This window comes from Aquarana catesbeiana, linkage group LG02 (assembly GCF_042186555.1).
Source record: "Aquarana catesbeiana isolate 2022-GZ linkage group LG02, ASM4218655v1, whole genome shotgun sequence".
Lineage (NCBI taxonomy): Eukaryota > Metazoa > Chordata > Amphibia > Anura > Ranidae > Aquarana > Aquarana catesbeiana.
Window position 1 is genome coordinate 695,937,490 of NC_133325.1, and position 16,564 is coordinate 695,954,053.

Sequence of the window (16,564 nt, forward strand, 5' to 3'; positions counted from 1 at the left end):
CTTCTAGGGAGGATGGTATCCTCCTTCGAGGCAGTGCCCTATGCCCAGTTCCATTCCAGGCCTTTACAACAAGACATCTTGTCGGCTTGGAACAGAGGAAGAAAAGCCCTGGATTATCCAATATGCTTATCTCCTCAGGCATGCTTAAGCCTAAACTGGTAGTTGCAGGATCAGAACCTGCGAAAGGTTAAAATCCTTTCTCCCAGTAACTTGGAGAGTACTGACTACAGATGCCAGTCTCTCAGGCTGGGGAGCGACCATAGACGGGTTCACAGCTCAGGAGAAAAGGTCAGGGACAGAGCAGACCCTGCCCATCCACGTCCTAGAATTACGGGCATTACGTCAGTCCCTATGGTTCTGGACGGTGGAGCTTCAGGACTACTCCATCAGGGTTCAGTCCGACAATGCCACGGCAGTGGCTTATATAAACCACCAAGGCAGTACCAGGAGTTGTTCAGCTCTGAAGGAGGTGAACTACATACTAGCCTGGGCAGAGGGACATGTGCCAATGCAATATTGGATTGAAAGAGAAGGCAGCAAGGGCCTCTCCAATTAGGTCCTGCCTCTTTCAGAAGGTTTAGGACTATTGCGGTACCAGGGGGATACAGACAAGAATTCATAACATTTTTTTAGTTTATTCAAAAATAAGACATTTAAAAGTCCAAAAAGGGACACAATATGAACAATAACATAATAACAAAGAGATGTTTACAGCAATGTTGACCAGAAGATTATATTTGTAATGCCCGCACAGATAGATGAAGGCAGATTATTTAATACTTGCAGACGTGACCTCTACAGTTTTGCGGTCAAGCCGCTTCTTCAGGAGAGGTCTTAATAAGTATTCTACAGAGTAGAAGAAATATATCATCAACATTACAAGAATAACAAAAGTAAAAAAATATACAAACCTATGAATATACAAAATATTAATATTGGAGAAAGTAATCCTTGTTTAATGTTGCACTCACCAACCTCAGCCCAAATAAGGGCTAGAGCGACACTGTGAGATGCCCACAGCGGGCGTTCCCCCGGGGGCGGGCTAGGGGGCACTTAAGGTGATGCTAATGTAAAAAATAGAAAGTATAAAGTGTAAGTAGTTGTAAACTCTGGGTTCTAGAATAGGGGAACCACCAAGGTACGTGAGGTCAAGGTAAAAGTAGTGAAAGAAAGAATAGGCGGGGGAGGAAAAGAAGAAAGGGAGGGGAGGGAGAGAAAGGGGGGAAAAGGGGAAATAAGGGGACAGGCAGAGGAGTGGGAGAGGTGGGGACGGGAAGGGAAGAGGAGGAAACCAAAACACTAAGGGAAAGCAAAGGAACATTCCCAGGGAAGGAAGAAAAGCTTCTAAGTATATAGGGAAGCTTTTCTTCCTTCCCTGGGAATAAGTTTGTTCAGCAAACTCTGATACAAACTCCATGCTTTATAGTTTTCTTCAAAGGCTCCCTGTGATGGCATGAACTGCCTGGTTTAAACGGCTATTGTTTCCTTACCATCCTCTCTGGGTGTGGATAGTTATCGAGTCTGCTAAAAACATTACAGCAACGGTGGGTACATTTATATTAAATATAAAAACCCCCCTAAAAGCTTTCTAATGCATATCAATTTCGTGTAGGTGGTGGGGTCCCCTTCCTTTTATCCCTTCCGTGTCTTCAACCCCCCTTCTTGTTTCCTCCCTTCCCCCCCCCCTTCTTTCCTTTTCCCCCTTCCTTTCCTCTCCCTTTCTTCCCTCCTCTCCCTTTCCCTCCCCCTCCCTTTCCCCCCTCCCCCTTCTTCCCCTTCCTCCCCCCTCCCCCTTCTTCCCCTTCCTCCCCCCTCCCTTTCTCCCTTAATCCCCCTCTGTCCCTTCCTCTTCACTTACTCCCAGTTTTTCTCCTTCCCCTTTTTTGTCCCTGTTCTTTTGCTTTCCCTTAGTGTTTTGGTTTCCTCCTCTTCCCTTCCCGTCCCCACCTCTCCCCCTCCTCTGCCTGTCCCCTTATTTCCCCCTTTTCCCCCCTCCCCTCCCTTTCTTCTTTTTCTCCCCCGCCTATTCTTTCTTTCACTACTTTTACCTTGACCTCACGTACCTTGGTGGTTCCCCTATTCTAGAACCCAGAGTTTACAACTACTTACACTTTTTATACTTTCTATTTTTTACATTAGCATCACCTTAAGTGCCCCCCTAGCCCGCCAGCGGGGGAACGCCCGCTGTGGGCGTCTCACAGTGTCGCTCTAGCCCTTATTTGGGCTGAGGTTGGTGAGTGCAACATTAAACAAGGATTACTTTCTCCAATATTAATATTTTGTATATTCATATGTTTGTATATTTTTTTACTTTTGTTATTCTTGTAATGTTGATAATATATTTCTTCTACTCTGTAGAATACTTATTAAGACGCCTCCTGAAGAAGCGGCTTGACCGCAAAACTGTAGAGGTCACGTCTGCAAGTATTAAATAATCTGCCTTCATCTATCTGTGCGGGCATTACAAATATAATCTTCTGGTCAACATTGCTGTAAACATCTCTTTGTTATTATGTTATTGTTCATATTATGTCCCTTTTTGGACTTTTTAATGTCTTATTTTTGAATAAACTAAAAAAATTTTATGAATTCTTGTCTGTATCCCCCTGGTACCGCAATAGTCACAAACCTTCTGAAAGAGGCAGGACCTAATTGGAGAGGCCCTTGCTGCCTTCTCTTTCAATCCAAATTTGCTTTATACATTTAAAGGATGGATAGTACCTACTAATGATAAAATATCCCCCTCTTTCTAACTGGTGGCATACCTTTGAACGGACATGTGCCAATGATATTGGCAGTCCATATCCAGGGAATAGAGAACTGGAAGGCAGATTATCTCAGCTGCCAGCAGATCTGCCCGGGGGAATGGTCCCTACACCCAGAGGTGTTCCAGGAAATTTGCCAACGTTTGCGATGGCCAGAGGTCGAGCGACTGACATCCAGGTTCAACAACAAGCTACAGCAGTTTGTGTCTTGAACAAGAGATCCTCTGGCAATTGGAGCAGATGCTCTGATAGTTCCATGGAGCCAGTACTCCCTAGTTTATGCTTTCCCTCCGATCCCTCACCTTCCACATTTGTTGTGCAGGATTCAGAGAGAGGGGGTTCCACTGATTCTGGTGGCACCAGCCTGGCCCAGAAGGCCCTGGTTCCCGGAGGTTGCGAGACTGATGATAGATGGGCCATGGACGCTTCCACATCGCCCCGATCTACTGTCTCAAGGTCCTATATTCCACCCCAATTTACAGTCTCTAAATTTGATGGCATGGCTATTGAAGCCAAGCTGTTAAAGGACCGAGGCATCTCGGGACCAGTGGTGTCTACTCTAATGAATGCTAGAAAAGCTGATTTATCATAAGGTCTGGAAGACTTATTGCTTGGTGTGAAGCCAGAAAATGGCACCCTCAGAAATATGTGATTGGGAGAATTCTCTCTTTTCTACAGTCAGCTGTGGAAATCAAATTGGCTTTGAGTACAATCAGAGGTCAGGTTTCGGCCCTATCCGTATTCTTCCAAGGGCCACCAGCCTCTCATTCACTGATCTGAACCTTTATGCAAGGGGCAACTCGCATGCTTCCCCCCATTAGGTCACCTATGTGTCCTTGGGCCTTGAACTTGGTCCTGTCTGTTACAGAAACAACCATTTGAACCTATTAAGGAAATTCCATTAGACTTGCTGTCATGCAAGCTAGCCTTCCTGATAGCTATAATCTCGGCTAGAAGGGTGTCGGAGTTGGCGGCCCTTTCATGCAGGGAACCGTACTTGATCCTTCAGCATGACGGAGTCGTGTTACAACCTGTTCCATCCTTTTTGCCAAAAGTGGTGTCGGCCTTCCATTTAAATCAGGACATTATTTTGCCAGCTTTTTTCTCTCAGCCTCAATTCAGCGGAAGAGAGGCGACTGCATTCTTTGGGCGTTGTCTGGGCAGTCAAGGCTTATCTGTCTAGATCTGCGGAGATCCGAGGAGCAGACTCTTGGTAAAAAATAAAAAAGGAACCCAAGAAGGGGCAGGCGGCTTCCAAAGCTTCCATTGCCAATCAGGTTCATCAGTTGGTCATTCAGGCCTACGGTCTGAAACATAAAAATTCTCCCTTTAGGGTGAGAGCTCATTCTACCAGGGGTGTAGAAACCTCCTTGGCTTTTCGGGTATCTGTGGCTCAGATTTGTAAGGCTGATACCTGGTCTTCAGTGCATACGTTCACAAAATTTTATCAAGTGGATGTTCGAGCAGCCGAGGATTTGGCTTTTGGCCGCAGTGTACTCTGGGCTGCTGTATAAGTTCTGATGGCTATTGTTTGGCAGGATGTCTCCCTCCCCTCAAGGCTATTGCTCTGGGACGTCCCAGCAGGTCATAAATATTAGCCTGACTCTGTGTCCCATGATGTATGAAAAAGAAAATAGGATTTTTACGTCATACTTGCCTATAAAATCCTTTTTTTTTAGTGCATCCTAGGACACAGAGATCCCTCCCCTCTTTTTTGAGGATTTAGTGCTTGCTACAAAACTTAAGTACTTCCTGTATGGGAGGGGCTATATAGGGGGTCACTTCCTGTCTGAAGATTTGGTCTATGAGTGTCCATTCACCTAATGATGGATTATAACCCAGCAGGTAATGAATATTAGCCTCACACTGTGTCCCTTGATGTACTCAAAGAAAAGGATTTTACAGGTATGTATGATGTAAAAATCCTTTCAGAAAAAGAAATGAGGCCTTTAAAGAAAAGTAAATGATGTTTTTGGGGTTTCTTTGCTGCTTCAGGCACTGGATGTCTTGACCATGTGCATGGCATTATTAAATCAGAAGACTACCAAAGAATTCTGGGGCGCAATGTAGGGGCTAGTGTCAGAAAGTTGGGTTTCCATCACCAGGACAATGACCCGAAGCACACGTCAAAAAGCGCCCAGAGATGGTTTAAGACAAAGCGCTGGAGAGTACTGAACTGGCCAGCATTGAGTCCAGATCTAAATCCCATAGAACACATGTGGAGAGATCTTAAAACAGCAGTTGGGAGAAGGAACCCTTACAATCTGAGAGACTTGGAGCAGTTGGCGAAAGAAGAGTCCTAGTCCAAGAAGGTCCAAAATTCCAGTAGAGAGGTTTAAGAAACTCATTGATGGTTATAGGAAGCAATTGATTTCAGTTATTTTTTCCAAGGGGTGTGCTACCAAATATTAAATTGAGTGTGCCAATAATTTTGTCCAATCCCTTTTTGGAGTTTTGCATGGAATGTGTCAGTTAGCTTTTTGTTTCTCCACTTTTTGTGTCATGTCAATACAAACAAAATAAATAAACATGGTAATGCCTAAACATTTGCTTCAATTTTCTAGGCAAAGTGGTGCATTATCTGACAGAAATGCAAGGGTGCCAATATTTTTGGCCATGACTGTAGGGCTCGGTTCACACTGCTGCGACTTCGGATCCGACTTGTGAGACCCCGAGTCATGTGACATGTGAAATGCCATTTTAGTCAATGAGAGCTATGTTAATTAGCACTACTGAAGTCGCTCCAACTTTAGAAAAGGATTCTGTACTACTTTAAGGTGACTTCTATCTGACTTGTGCCCATAGACTTTAATGTAAGTCACCTCCAAATCGGATTCTCTTCTGTATTGATGTGATTTGGATCTGACATTACAGGAAGATTACTCAGATATTCCCTGAAAGTTGCTTCAAAGTCACATCAACTAGTACTCAATTTGCCAGCAAATTGCGTGACTTTCAGCACTTTATTTTTTTCCATTTTACTTTAGCCATGGACTTTCCAGCATGATTTAGTATTCTGTAGCCTACTATTTTATGCTTTTATCAGTGATTCCTTTCTAAAAATATAATGTATTCCCTGAGATAGGAATTGCTGTTTCCTCCTTCAGAAAATTGAATGCCTTGTGTTCCATGTCATGCTGACCTCTGTAAAGCAGGAAAAGGGATGTAGTGTGCCTCTCAGCTGAAGACATCCACGTGATCCCTAAACTTGCTGCCTTGGACTCTAGGCTAGGGCAGCCGCATCTCAATCTGCTGGTGATATCCCTGAGCCTCAGCAGGGCTGCCCTATAATCTAATTGTCAGGAGCTGCTCAGCCATGGGGTTACTCTGCTGACCTACCAAAGATAATAAGTACAAAGGCTATATGATGTGCACTTGTAGGTAAGTCAGGGTGTTCGTGAGCAATAAGTAGATAAATTGGAGGGTGATGAATAAACAAATAAAACTTGCTTCAATATAAACCATGAAGTAACATTTATTATGTGGCCATAAATAAAGCACACAGTCTAGATAAAAACACTCATGTGTGAACAACAGTCTAATTTAAAAGGTAAAAGCCCAAGTCTCCTCCGGCCTCAACACTATATGGAGAGCCCAGCACTCTTGATGGAATTAGGCTCAAGGTTTACATACCAGCCGGAAGGTTTGCTGGGACCAGCTGTTGGTGTCCTGCAGGGAGGGCACACTTCAGTGTGGTGTGTAGTAAAGCTGGAGCCCACCAGGAAGATGATCACTTGCAGGATTGAGAGAATAATGTGGCAGGCCAAGGGAGATGATGCGACCACTCCGGCGGCCCATGTCAGAGGAAGGGGAGGGACTGGGGGGGCTCTCTCCAATCAGATAACACATTTTTGTAAGGATTCCCCAGCTTCTAATTCCACCATTTCTAGTTAGCTTATACAGACTTTCATTCAATATTATTGTCTGAAGTATTGGGTGCTCTCCTTTCCTGTTAAGGCTCGCTCTGCTAGGTAAGAGAAAGTACATTAGAGAGTGGGTAATTAGAACTCTTTCACATCGAGTTCATGTGGAGGGGTACATTTGTGGCACAAGGACAGTTAAAGTGTTCTTAGATAAGCTGACTGTGGTGGCTGCCAGCCGGTGACAGTCTAGAAGTAACTCTGTGGAAGGCAAAGACAGAAGGAGAGCAGCGCCATTTAAGTGCAGCATTATTAAGACATTTTATTTCATAAAAGACAATTGGTAACTCACAAGATGTGTGAGATGTCAGTGCATGTGGAATTAATAATGTGGTTCATCCGCTCGTGGGGAAGACTATCTTCTCATTGGTGAAGAGGCAGCTGATGGAACCACCGGTGTTCCTCGACCCATCAGCTGCCTCTTCACCAGTGAGAAGATCGTCTTCCCCACGAGCGGATGAACCACATTATTAATCCCACATGCGCTGACATCTCATACATCTTGTGAGTTACCAATTGTCTTTTATGGAATAAAATGTCTTAATAATGCTGCACTTAGATGGCGCTGCTTTCCTTCTGTCTTCACTCTGCTAGGTCTCTGAGCATCTATTGGTCTGCTACTTAGTCTTCTGTTTACGCTTTTTTTTAATTCTACCAGGTGGGTGTTTCTGCCTCATATAGTGCCAGCTTCGGGAGTTAGGGTTCTTCAGGCAGCTCTTTGAGCTTGAGCATCAAAAAACAATGAAAACCTGATTGAGACTCCACACCAATATACTTCTATCTTGGTGTATTCTATTAGACACTCCAGCAAAACCATTCCTATGATGCAAAACGTATACATTTTGATTGAAAATCGCATATGTAATGCATAAAATTTACACAGAGCCCCCCTCCCCCCGTGGGGGGGGGGGGGGGGCAATACTACTGCCTAAACATTTGTTGCCTTAACACAGGAAATGCGTTAAGGTAGAAACTATTTAGGCTTCTTTAAAACTACTTTAATAGATGAGAGGGAAAGAAAAAGATTTTTTTTTTTTTTTTTTACTCAGTGTAAAGTCCTTTTCTTGAAGTCGTTAGAAAGGCTACTGTATATATAAATTCCAGATTTAAGACTTCCTAGTTGTTCAATAGTAGTAATAAAAGTATTTAACAGTCTGTACAAAACAAAAAATATTATTTTGTTCAAATAAAGCATGGATTCCACATTGTCTTTTTTGTGTTCTTTCCAGGTTCATGTTCGACATGATGCAGCTAGCTCTGTTGAAATAATCTTTGTCATGGATAACCGTATTTTTGGACTGCCCCGGGAGCTGGTTGTTACTATTGCAGGTAGGATATTCTACCGTATATATTAATTTTATTAAGTGTCAAAAACATACCTTGGTTAATAGGGCAGGTTTCACTGTACAGAGGGCATTCCAAGTGACTGAGATCCAAGTAATGCACAGGTACAGCGCTGGAATTTGATTGGGCTCAGGTATGTATTGGGGGGAATGTATTAAGGTAAAAAACCTTAAGCCTTTATAACCACTTCAACTCAACTTGCTAGAGGTTACTGATCTGAAAAACATGGCGTTAGTATCGCCTTCTTTATGAACCGCTTCAATACCGGGCCTATTCTGGCACTTCTCTACTTCATGTAAAAATCATAATTTTTTTTGCTAGAAAATTACTCAGAACCCCCAAACATTATATATGTTTTTTTTAGCAGACAACCTAGGGAATAAAATGGCAGTCATTGCAACTTTTTATCTCACATGGTATTTGCGCAATAATTTTTCAAACGCCTTTTTTTTTGGAAAAAAAAAACGGTTTCATGAATTAAAAAATAACAAAACAGTAAAGTCAGCCCAATTTTTTTGTATAATGTGAAAGATGATGTTACGCTGAGTAAATGGATACCTAACATGTCACGCTTTAAAATAAATGAAATAAATTTAAAATTGCGCACAATCATGGAATGGCGCCAAACTTCATTACTTAAAAATCACCATAGGTGACATTTTAAAATTTTTTACAGGTTACCAGTTTAGAGTTACAGAGGAGGTCTAGTGCTAAAATTGTTGCACACGCCGTAACGCACGCGGCGATACCTCACATGTGTGGTTTGAGCGGCGTTTACATATGTGGGCGGGACTTACGTGTGCGTTCGCTTCTGAGCGCGAGCTACCGGGGACAGGGGCGTTTTTAATTTTTTTTTTTTTTTTTTTTACTTCATTTTTTATTTTTACACTTTTTTTTTTTAACTTTTTTTTTTTGATTACTTTTATTCCCATTACAAGGAATGTAAACATCCCTTGTAATAGGAATCTATGTGGCAGGTCCTCTTTATGGAGAGATGTGGGGTCAATAAGACCCCACATCTCTCCTCTAGGCTGGAAAGCATGAGATCGGAAAAAAAAATTCACCGATCTCATGCTGACAGCCACGATCGCGGCTTCGGTTATTTCCGGGTACCCGGGCGTGACATCATAAGGACGCGCCCGGGACTCCCACAGTCATAGAGATGTCTGGTGACCATCCGTTCACCAGTCATCTCTATCTTCAAAACCGGTGCCGGCCGATTCATTCTCCGGGCTCCCGATGGCACAGGAGAGCCCGGAGAAGCACCGGATGGCGGCGGGAGGGGGGGGACGTCCCCTCCCGTCACCTATAAAAACGATCAAGCGGCGGCACTGCAGATATGATCGTTCTTGTCGTGCACAGAATCGGCGGCTGAAAAGAATGATATCTGAATGATGCATCTAGCTGCAGGCATCATTCAGATATCACCCCACAAATAGAGGACGTCATTTTACTATAGGCGGGTATTGAAGTGGTTAAAGGGGTTGTAAGGGTAAATTTATTTTTTTTTTTTTTAAATAACAAACATGTTATACTTACCTCCACTGTGCAGCTTGTTTTGCACAGAGTGGCCCTGAACCTGGTCTTCTGGGGTCCCTCGGCGGCTGTCTCAGCTCCCCCCCGCAAGAACTAAACACCTTCATGCGAGCTCTCTCGCATGGTGTTTAGTTCTTGTGGGCGCACTCCCGTGATACAGCCGGCGGCTATAGCCGCTGACTGTATCACTCGGCCCCGCCTCCCGGCGCGCCTCGTCATTGGATGTGATTAACAGCAGTGCGTGCCAATGGCTGCGCTGCTTTCAATCCATCCACTCTAGACAATCAACGGCTGAGCGGCGAAGAGGAATTCGGGGGCGAGCGCAGCAGGTGAACGGACTCAGGTAAGTAAAATGGGGGGGCTGGGGGGGGGGTGGTATTGTTGGATGTTTTTTCACCTTAATGCATAGGATGCATTAAGGTGAAACAACGTGAACCTTTACAACCCCTTTAAAGGGAATCTGTACTAAGATAAATATGTAGGATGCTGTTGCTGAGCACCTTCTGAAAAGGCTAGCTGCCTGTCTCTGGTGTCAATACGTTTTAAACACAGACAGGGAACAAGCATACAGATCAGGAAAGTGAGAGTGAAGGCAGAACTCCTGGTGTGCTTTTTTGTTATTGGTAATGACTCAAAGTATGGACACCAAAGACAGCAAGGCAACTAGCATTTTTCTGAAAAGTTTCTATACTTTCTCTGAATCTGATCTGAGGCTGATGCCTAATTTGTGTGCTGTGCAAATTAAGTGTTCAATATACAGTATTGTAGTTCTCAGCGTACGAATATATGACTTGGTGAATTCATTAGTCTTTCAGTCTGTTTATTTCAGGGATCCTCAAACAACGGCCCTCCAGCTGTTGCGGAACTACATATCCCATGAGGCATTGTAAAATTCTGACATTCACAGACATGACTAGGCATGATGGGAATTGTAGTTCCTGAACAGCTGGAGGGCCATAGTTTGAAGACCCATGGTTTATTTTATTATATAGCAATAATAAGAATAAGGTAACATCATTTGAATTCAGTTTTAGCATTTACAGTACATGAAGTTTCGAGTAAGTTGAGTTGACATTTCCATTCTTTCTTGGTATTATAGAAGAGAATTTCAGATGCAGCATCTATAAATGACCTTTTCATTACAACACAGCCTATTCTGTTTACAGTATGTAGCGTCATTATATGTGGATCATACATATTCCTGAATTGATCATTCTTTCTTGGCCTAACATCCCAGCGCTGCTATGATAACAAAATTACTGCACACAAGCACTGCCAGCATCAATGCTAGGATAACCTGTAGTATATACAGTATGCCGTTTTTTAAAAATTCATATTCTAAATACCTTATTCCTTCCCCCCATTAGCGGTCACGTGACTGGTGAGGTATTTATTAGATGAATTAAAAAAAAGGCCATACAGTATATACTACAGGTTATACTAGCAGTTGAACTGGCAGTGCTTGTATGCACTGCCATAACACAACACCTTTAAGGTTACAAACTAAACTGTCTTGTTACTCGTTTTCAGGAGCCACAATGACAGCCTTGCTCCTTATGGCCTGCATTATCTGGTGTGTGTGCTCTATCAAGTCCAACAGACACAAGGATGGATTCCATCGGCTGCGGCAGCATCACGACGACTATGAGGATGAGCTGCGTCTGATGTCTGCAGGATCCAAGAAATCCCTATTAAGCAATGAGTTCCAGGATGAAACGGACACAGAGGAAGAGACACTGTACACCAGCAAACATTGAAAAAACAAAATTGCCAGGACTAGTTGCACCAAGTAGGAGACCCAGTTCTCCCCACTCTAGGGAAAAATTCCTGGTTTGGCTTCAGCAACTTCCTGACAGTCATACTTGCACATTTTGCCATTGATCTTCTTTGGAACTACTTTTATGTTTAAGTGTCCTTTTATTTTATTTTTTAATTGATATTATTATTTTTGTGTGTTTGTGTGGATGAAGCCTATTGTCTGCTAGCAGAAGAATGCGAAGATCTAAGGAGCCGAACAACATTGGATTGCTAGTGAAGCCTTACCTAGCGCACACTTTACTGCTCAGCAGCCATTTTAGGTTAGGATCTATTGCAATATTCGGCAAGGTGCTTTACTGAGCCTTTGTACTTCTTCCCATTATGACATCTCCATAGCAGAAAAATATGACTGTCTACGTGAAAGTGATGTCATCTTTATTGTATTTGCTAACTGATTGGGATTATTTCTTGACCATTTTTTTTTTTTTTTTTTTCATATTTTATGCCACAAAACCATGAATGTCTCACATGAGATCACTAACATTCATAATAGTTGCTGAATGTCCTAAAAATCCAAAAAGGTGGTGAACCTAGAGTGCTTTAATAACATTTAGTTCTCTTCAGAACATTATAGTTATGAAGATGCTATGGACATTAGGTACAACAGAACACCAGCTTTCTCTATAGGCTGCTGAATTGTCAGCAAGCTTTCCCATTTACCACCACTTGCCATTTTAAGCAAGGTAGCAAAAAGCACATTTCCCAGAATCCTTTGCTTGCTATGTTCATTTTTTCACTGAAACATAGCAGGTGTGTTCTTCATTACTAAAAGCCAAGCTAAATAATGCACTACTATTCCTTATGTCGGAATAAAATATTTCTGCCTATGTATAAGCGATACATGAAGAGGCATCATATTTCTCATAAATGAGGATGAGGCCCCATGTTTGTAGTCCCTACATATTGTGGGTTTGATCAAGTTACCTGTGTTTAGATCTGCAATGCTTTTTTTTTATCATTATTATCTCCTTGTCATGTTGTGACAAAGGTAAATCTTTGAACTCGTGTTCAGTTTGCTAAGATAGCTGCCAAATCCACTGCCTTATAATGTTCTATACAGCTTGGGTGGGATTCATCACTCCTGTCCCATGCAGTAATTACTCATATACTTTCTCACTGATTGTACTGAAAATGCTATTGGCCTTTGAGATTTTATACTTGTCTATGAGCTTGTTACAAGTAGCAGTTCTGTCCCTGGGCAGGGTGTTGGATATTGTGAATTGGTAGCTTTTGGGCATACAGTATGAAGAGGAATCATTTTGTACATGCTGAAGTCTATTCTTCTAGTGATTTTTCACCAACTTGGTTTGTAAACAGACGTCTTATCTGATCAGTAATTATACTGGCGTGATCAAAAGTTTTGTTCCTGCAGCTCTGCTGTTTCTCCCACTGTTTGAGGCCTTAAGCTCTTGAATGACATGCAGTTTTTATATTGCTGGTAAATGTAAAGCAGCACAATAGGCAAAGATTGTATCAACAAATGTCTGACCCTTAAGCCGGCCATAGACGGATCAAAATTCAACTGGTTTAGCAGGAACCAGCTGAATTTTGATCCATCTATGGACAGGCTGGTTGTGCTGCAGTCGTTCTAACAATCAATTTCAGCACAACCAGCCCGTCTGTTTATTTTTGGTGGGATTACTGTGGCCGGCTATAGCAAGCAGCCGTAATAGTTTTATTCTGACAGCGGGGAAACCACCTTCTGTCAGAATACAATAGTGCAGTGTTGAAGGTGGAATTGAGTGATTTTTCTTTCCTTCAATTTGTGGTTTATGGCCTGCCTTAGTCTGCCTAAAGAGTAACGCTATTGATTAGTGTTCAGTTTGTGTAGAATGAGAACAGATTTAGGTCTTTCGCAACTTCATGTCTGTAGTTGTGCTGATCTATCTAGTTACTTCTTTGCAGTCTTTCCAAGTCACCTTGGCTTATAGCACCCTCTAGCTGTTGTATCCCGCCTATAGACGTCTGTGCGAAGTCTTCAACATCTGGTGTGCTAAAACTACAGTGTGGAGCAGGTAGCGTAAAGAGCTTGGACCCATGACTTTACACTAAGAGAACAGGGAAACCAAGAAAAGCTTCTTCTTTAACACATTGAATGCTTTTTGGTGACTTTCATTTTAACATGGACTTTTTAATTGCATAAAAAGTTTACTATAATCTTGTGCAGACATAATGCACAAATATGCCAGTAAACAGTACTGAGTCTCCAGTTACTTACAATGCCACTTAATAAAAGGATAGGCCGATATGCTTAGCCAGCCAGTGTTTAAAAACAGGAGCATGGCAGCTGCTCTTTGGTGTCAGATCAAGGTAGTGATTAATGGAAGTGTGAGATATTCTCAAATACCAGGAACTGTATACCTGCAAGAGGAAGTCTGCATCTGTGTCAGGCCAATATCAGCCAACTTTGTTTTTTCTATAGTGTGGGGAAGGTTTAGACCAGGGGTGTCCCAACACAAAATTGTGATCTTACTTTTTTTTGGGGGGGGGGGGGGGGGATTTTGTAAAAATGCGTTTACACTTAACGGACACATTTAGCCAAAGAAAAGTTTGTCAATGTCTCTTTACTGGACTTTAATCTTCCCAAAGAAAAATATCCCACTCTTCACAATCACACCTTATTCATGTCTTGTTTTCGGCAGCAACTATTTTCAAGGATGAAGCCCATGAAGGGCAAAATATCTGATGACCACTCTTGAGAGTTCATTGAGAGTTGCTACCACATCCATCGCACCAGATAGTGATGCGTTCATTTCATGTTGACCTCTTTTACTTTTTATCATAAAAATTATTATTATTATTACACAGATACATTATTTATATCAGTGATCGTTAACATCTGATCTGCCCAACTTTTTCTGCTCATTTGCTATTCTTATTGTTAGTGTAGTCTATGTGTGGCCCAAGACAAATCCTCTTCTTCCAATGAAGGTCAAAAGGTTGAACACCCCTGGTTTAGACCTAATGTCAGTTTTTTTTTGCTGGCCTTCACTTGTTTGGGAAAATGTCTTCTTGCTTTCCATCCCTGTAAAGTCTGTCATCAGGACAGAAAGACACTGTGATTAAAACTGAAATGTCTCACCCTACCCTACTGAGAGATAAAGTGCTGGGGAGATTTTACATTACTTACTATCCCCGTGACACCCTAAGACCAAGACAGAAAAATGAGACAAACCTTTCCAGTAAGGACATAGACTGCAATGAAACCTGACATGTTCGAACATTTTCCCACTTTATTCAAAGCTTCAAAGAAGAAGAAAAAAAAACGACTAGACTTTAGAATAAGCTGTGGATAGAAGTTTAGCATTGAACAGCATAGAGAATATGGGGCTGGCCTTTTAATCTGTTGACATCTTAATTTATGTTGCCCACTAATTTTTATTCTTGTAAATCAAATTAAAATATGTTTTTAGTGCAACAAACTCTGCTTTCGATTAATTAAATATCAAAATTGTAAGACTGATGTTTTTCTGCAGATCTGCTTGTCCTGTGATACTAGAGATCGATCTCTCTCTCCTACACCAGGACATAGTGAGAGGAGAGGCTACAGTACTGATATCTATATATAACAATGCAGCTGCACTGTTATACATGTACTTTGGATCAATTCATGTCAATTGATGTGTTGGCCGCTGAGTTGGACCTCCGAGCGCAATTTCTTTTTTTCTTTCTGAGATACAGTACTGATCTGTCTTATCAAGCCTGTGATGGGAAGGATACAAATATAAGGATGTGCTTGCCCTGTTCTCTGTGTAAGCACAAAGAAACACTTGTGATTTAGCTATAGTAAATTGAGATGGGATATTATTTAAAATAGTGTTTTTAGACTGCAGAATAACTAGAAGATTCAGTACAGTCTACTGTTGTACTTGTGCTACTTATGACAGCGCATGGTGATAAAAGAGACTTGCAAGCACCTTGCTATAACAAAGTACCACTTTAAGTTGAGGTTTTGCGACATACACGCTAACCCTCTATTTTAAAATATCATAATTGTCATGCCACCCCATACTGTATATACACCTTTAAAGACATTTTGTCACAAATCAAATCACCTGTCTAAGATTCCTTTTAATGGAAACTTATTAATCCCATTCTGCTCTTACATTTTATATATTTGACAGTGAAAAAAACTGAGACCATGCAGTATTAAGGGTTTCTCTCAATAAGGCACTCTGGTTATGTATTTTCTGCCCTCCTGTATCAATATGTAATAACTCCTGAAGTGCCTTGTTGCAGCAGTTGAAGCACTGGAAGCATATGGCGTTGGTCAATACAATGCTGCAATACCTTACCATGGGGATTAATACAGTGACTCCATTGAAAGTGTTAATTATGCTTTAAAAACCCTCATTACCTTTAGTTGAAGTTTGGATGAAAACCTGAATACTGTTGTTAAATTGGTAAAAAAGATAATGGTATGTATTGCTTTTGTGCCTGTAAAGAGCAGCCCATTCTACATGATGTCTTTTTATGTTTTCACTTGATTTTTTATATTCTCATCCTTTTGTGGTAATAAATACAGGATGCATAAATGTGTGCAAGAGTCATTTATCTCATTTTGTGCTTTGTTTCTATTAGGCCCCATGCACATAGACTTTTGCACGCTTGGAGTGGAGCATACAGCTGCTCATACAAGTGAGAGGCTCTATGAGGCCAGTAGCTTGTAAACCTAGTGGCTTCTGTATCAGCTTTTTTCTGCACTTATAGCTTACGCGCCACTTGTGTGTTTGGGAACAGGACACCGCATGCGCAGGTAATCACAGAAGCCCTCAGCATTTACAAGCAGTTGGCCGCAAACAAATATTCACTTATATAGGCGGCTGTACATGACACTGTGGCTCCCCAGGCTGAGGAAAGCAGCTGACATTTTACGCTAAGAGGCTCAAGAGCACACAAGTGCCCATGTGCATATGGGGCCTTAATGTACACCTGCACTTATGTTGTAAATTATAAGCTATAGGCCCTATTCACATCTGCATGGTCCAGTGTGTATCAATACACCACAACAGACCAGAACATGCACCTGCATTATTTTTCTTGAAGCACTGCAACAAAACATGGAAATGTGCCTCTGTGTGGTGGTGTGTTGCAACACAGGTGCATGCCTTAAAGGGAAACTTCACCCTTCTAAAATATACAAAGGCAAAACACAGGGTTAAGCCGCCACCCGAAGGAAGC

The 16,564-nt window shown here is 41.9% G+C and overlaps 1 protein-coding gene across 1 annotated transcript in view; it reads left to right on the forward strand.

Annotated features, from left to right (window-relative positions):
- CPD (carboxypeptidase D) overlaps window positions 1–15,918 on the forward strand; it is a 203,927-nt gene extending 188,009 nt beyond the window's left edge. Inside the window, exons 20-21 of the mRNA XM_073616853.1 lie at window positions 7,915–8,014; window positions 11,096–15,918. Of these exons, the coding sequence (XP_073472954.1) occupies window positions 7,915–8,014; window positions 11,096–11,322 (327 nt within the window). The 3' untranslated portion in view covers window positions 11,323–15,918. The remainder of the gene's footprint in view (window positions 1–7,914; window positions 8,015–11,095) is intronic.
- The last annotated feature ends 646 nt before the right edge of the window (window positions 15,919–16,564 follow it).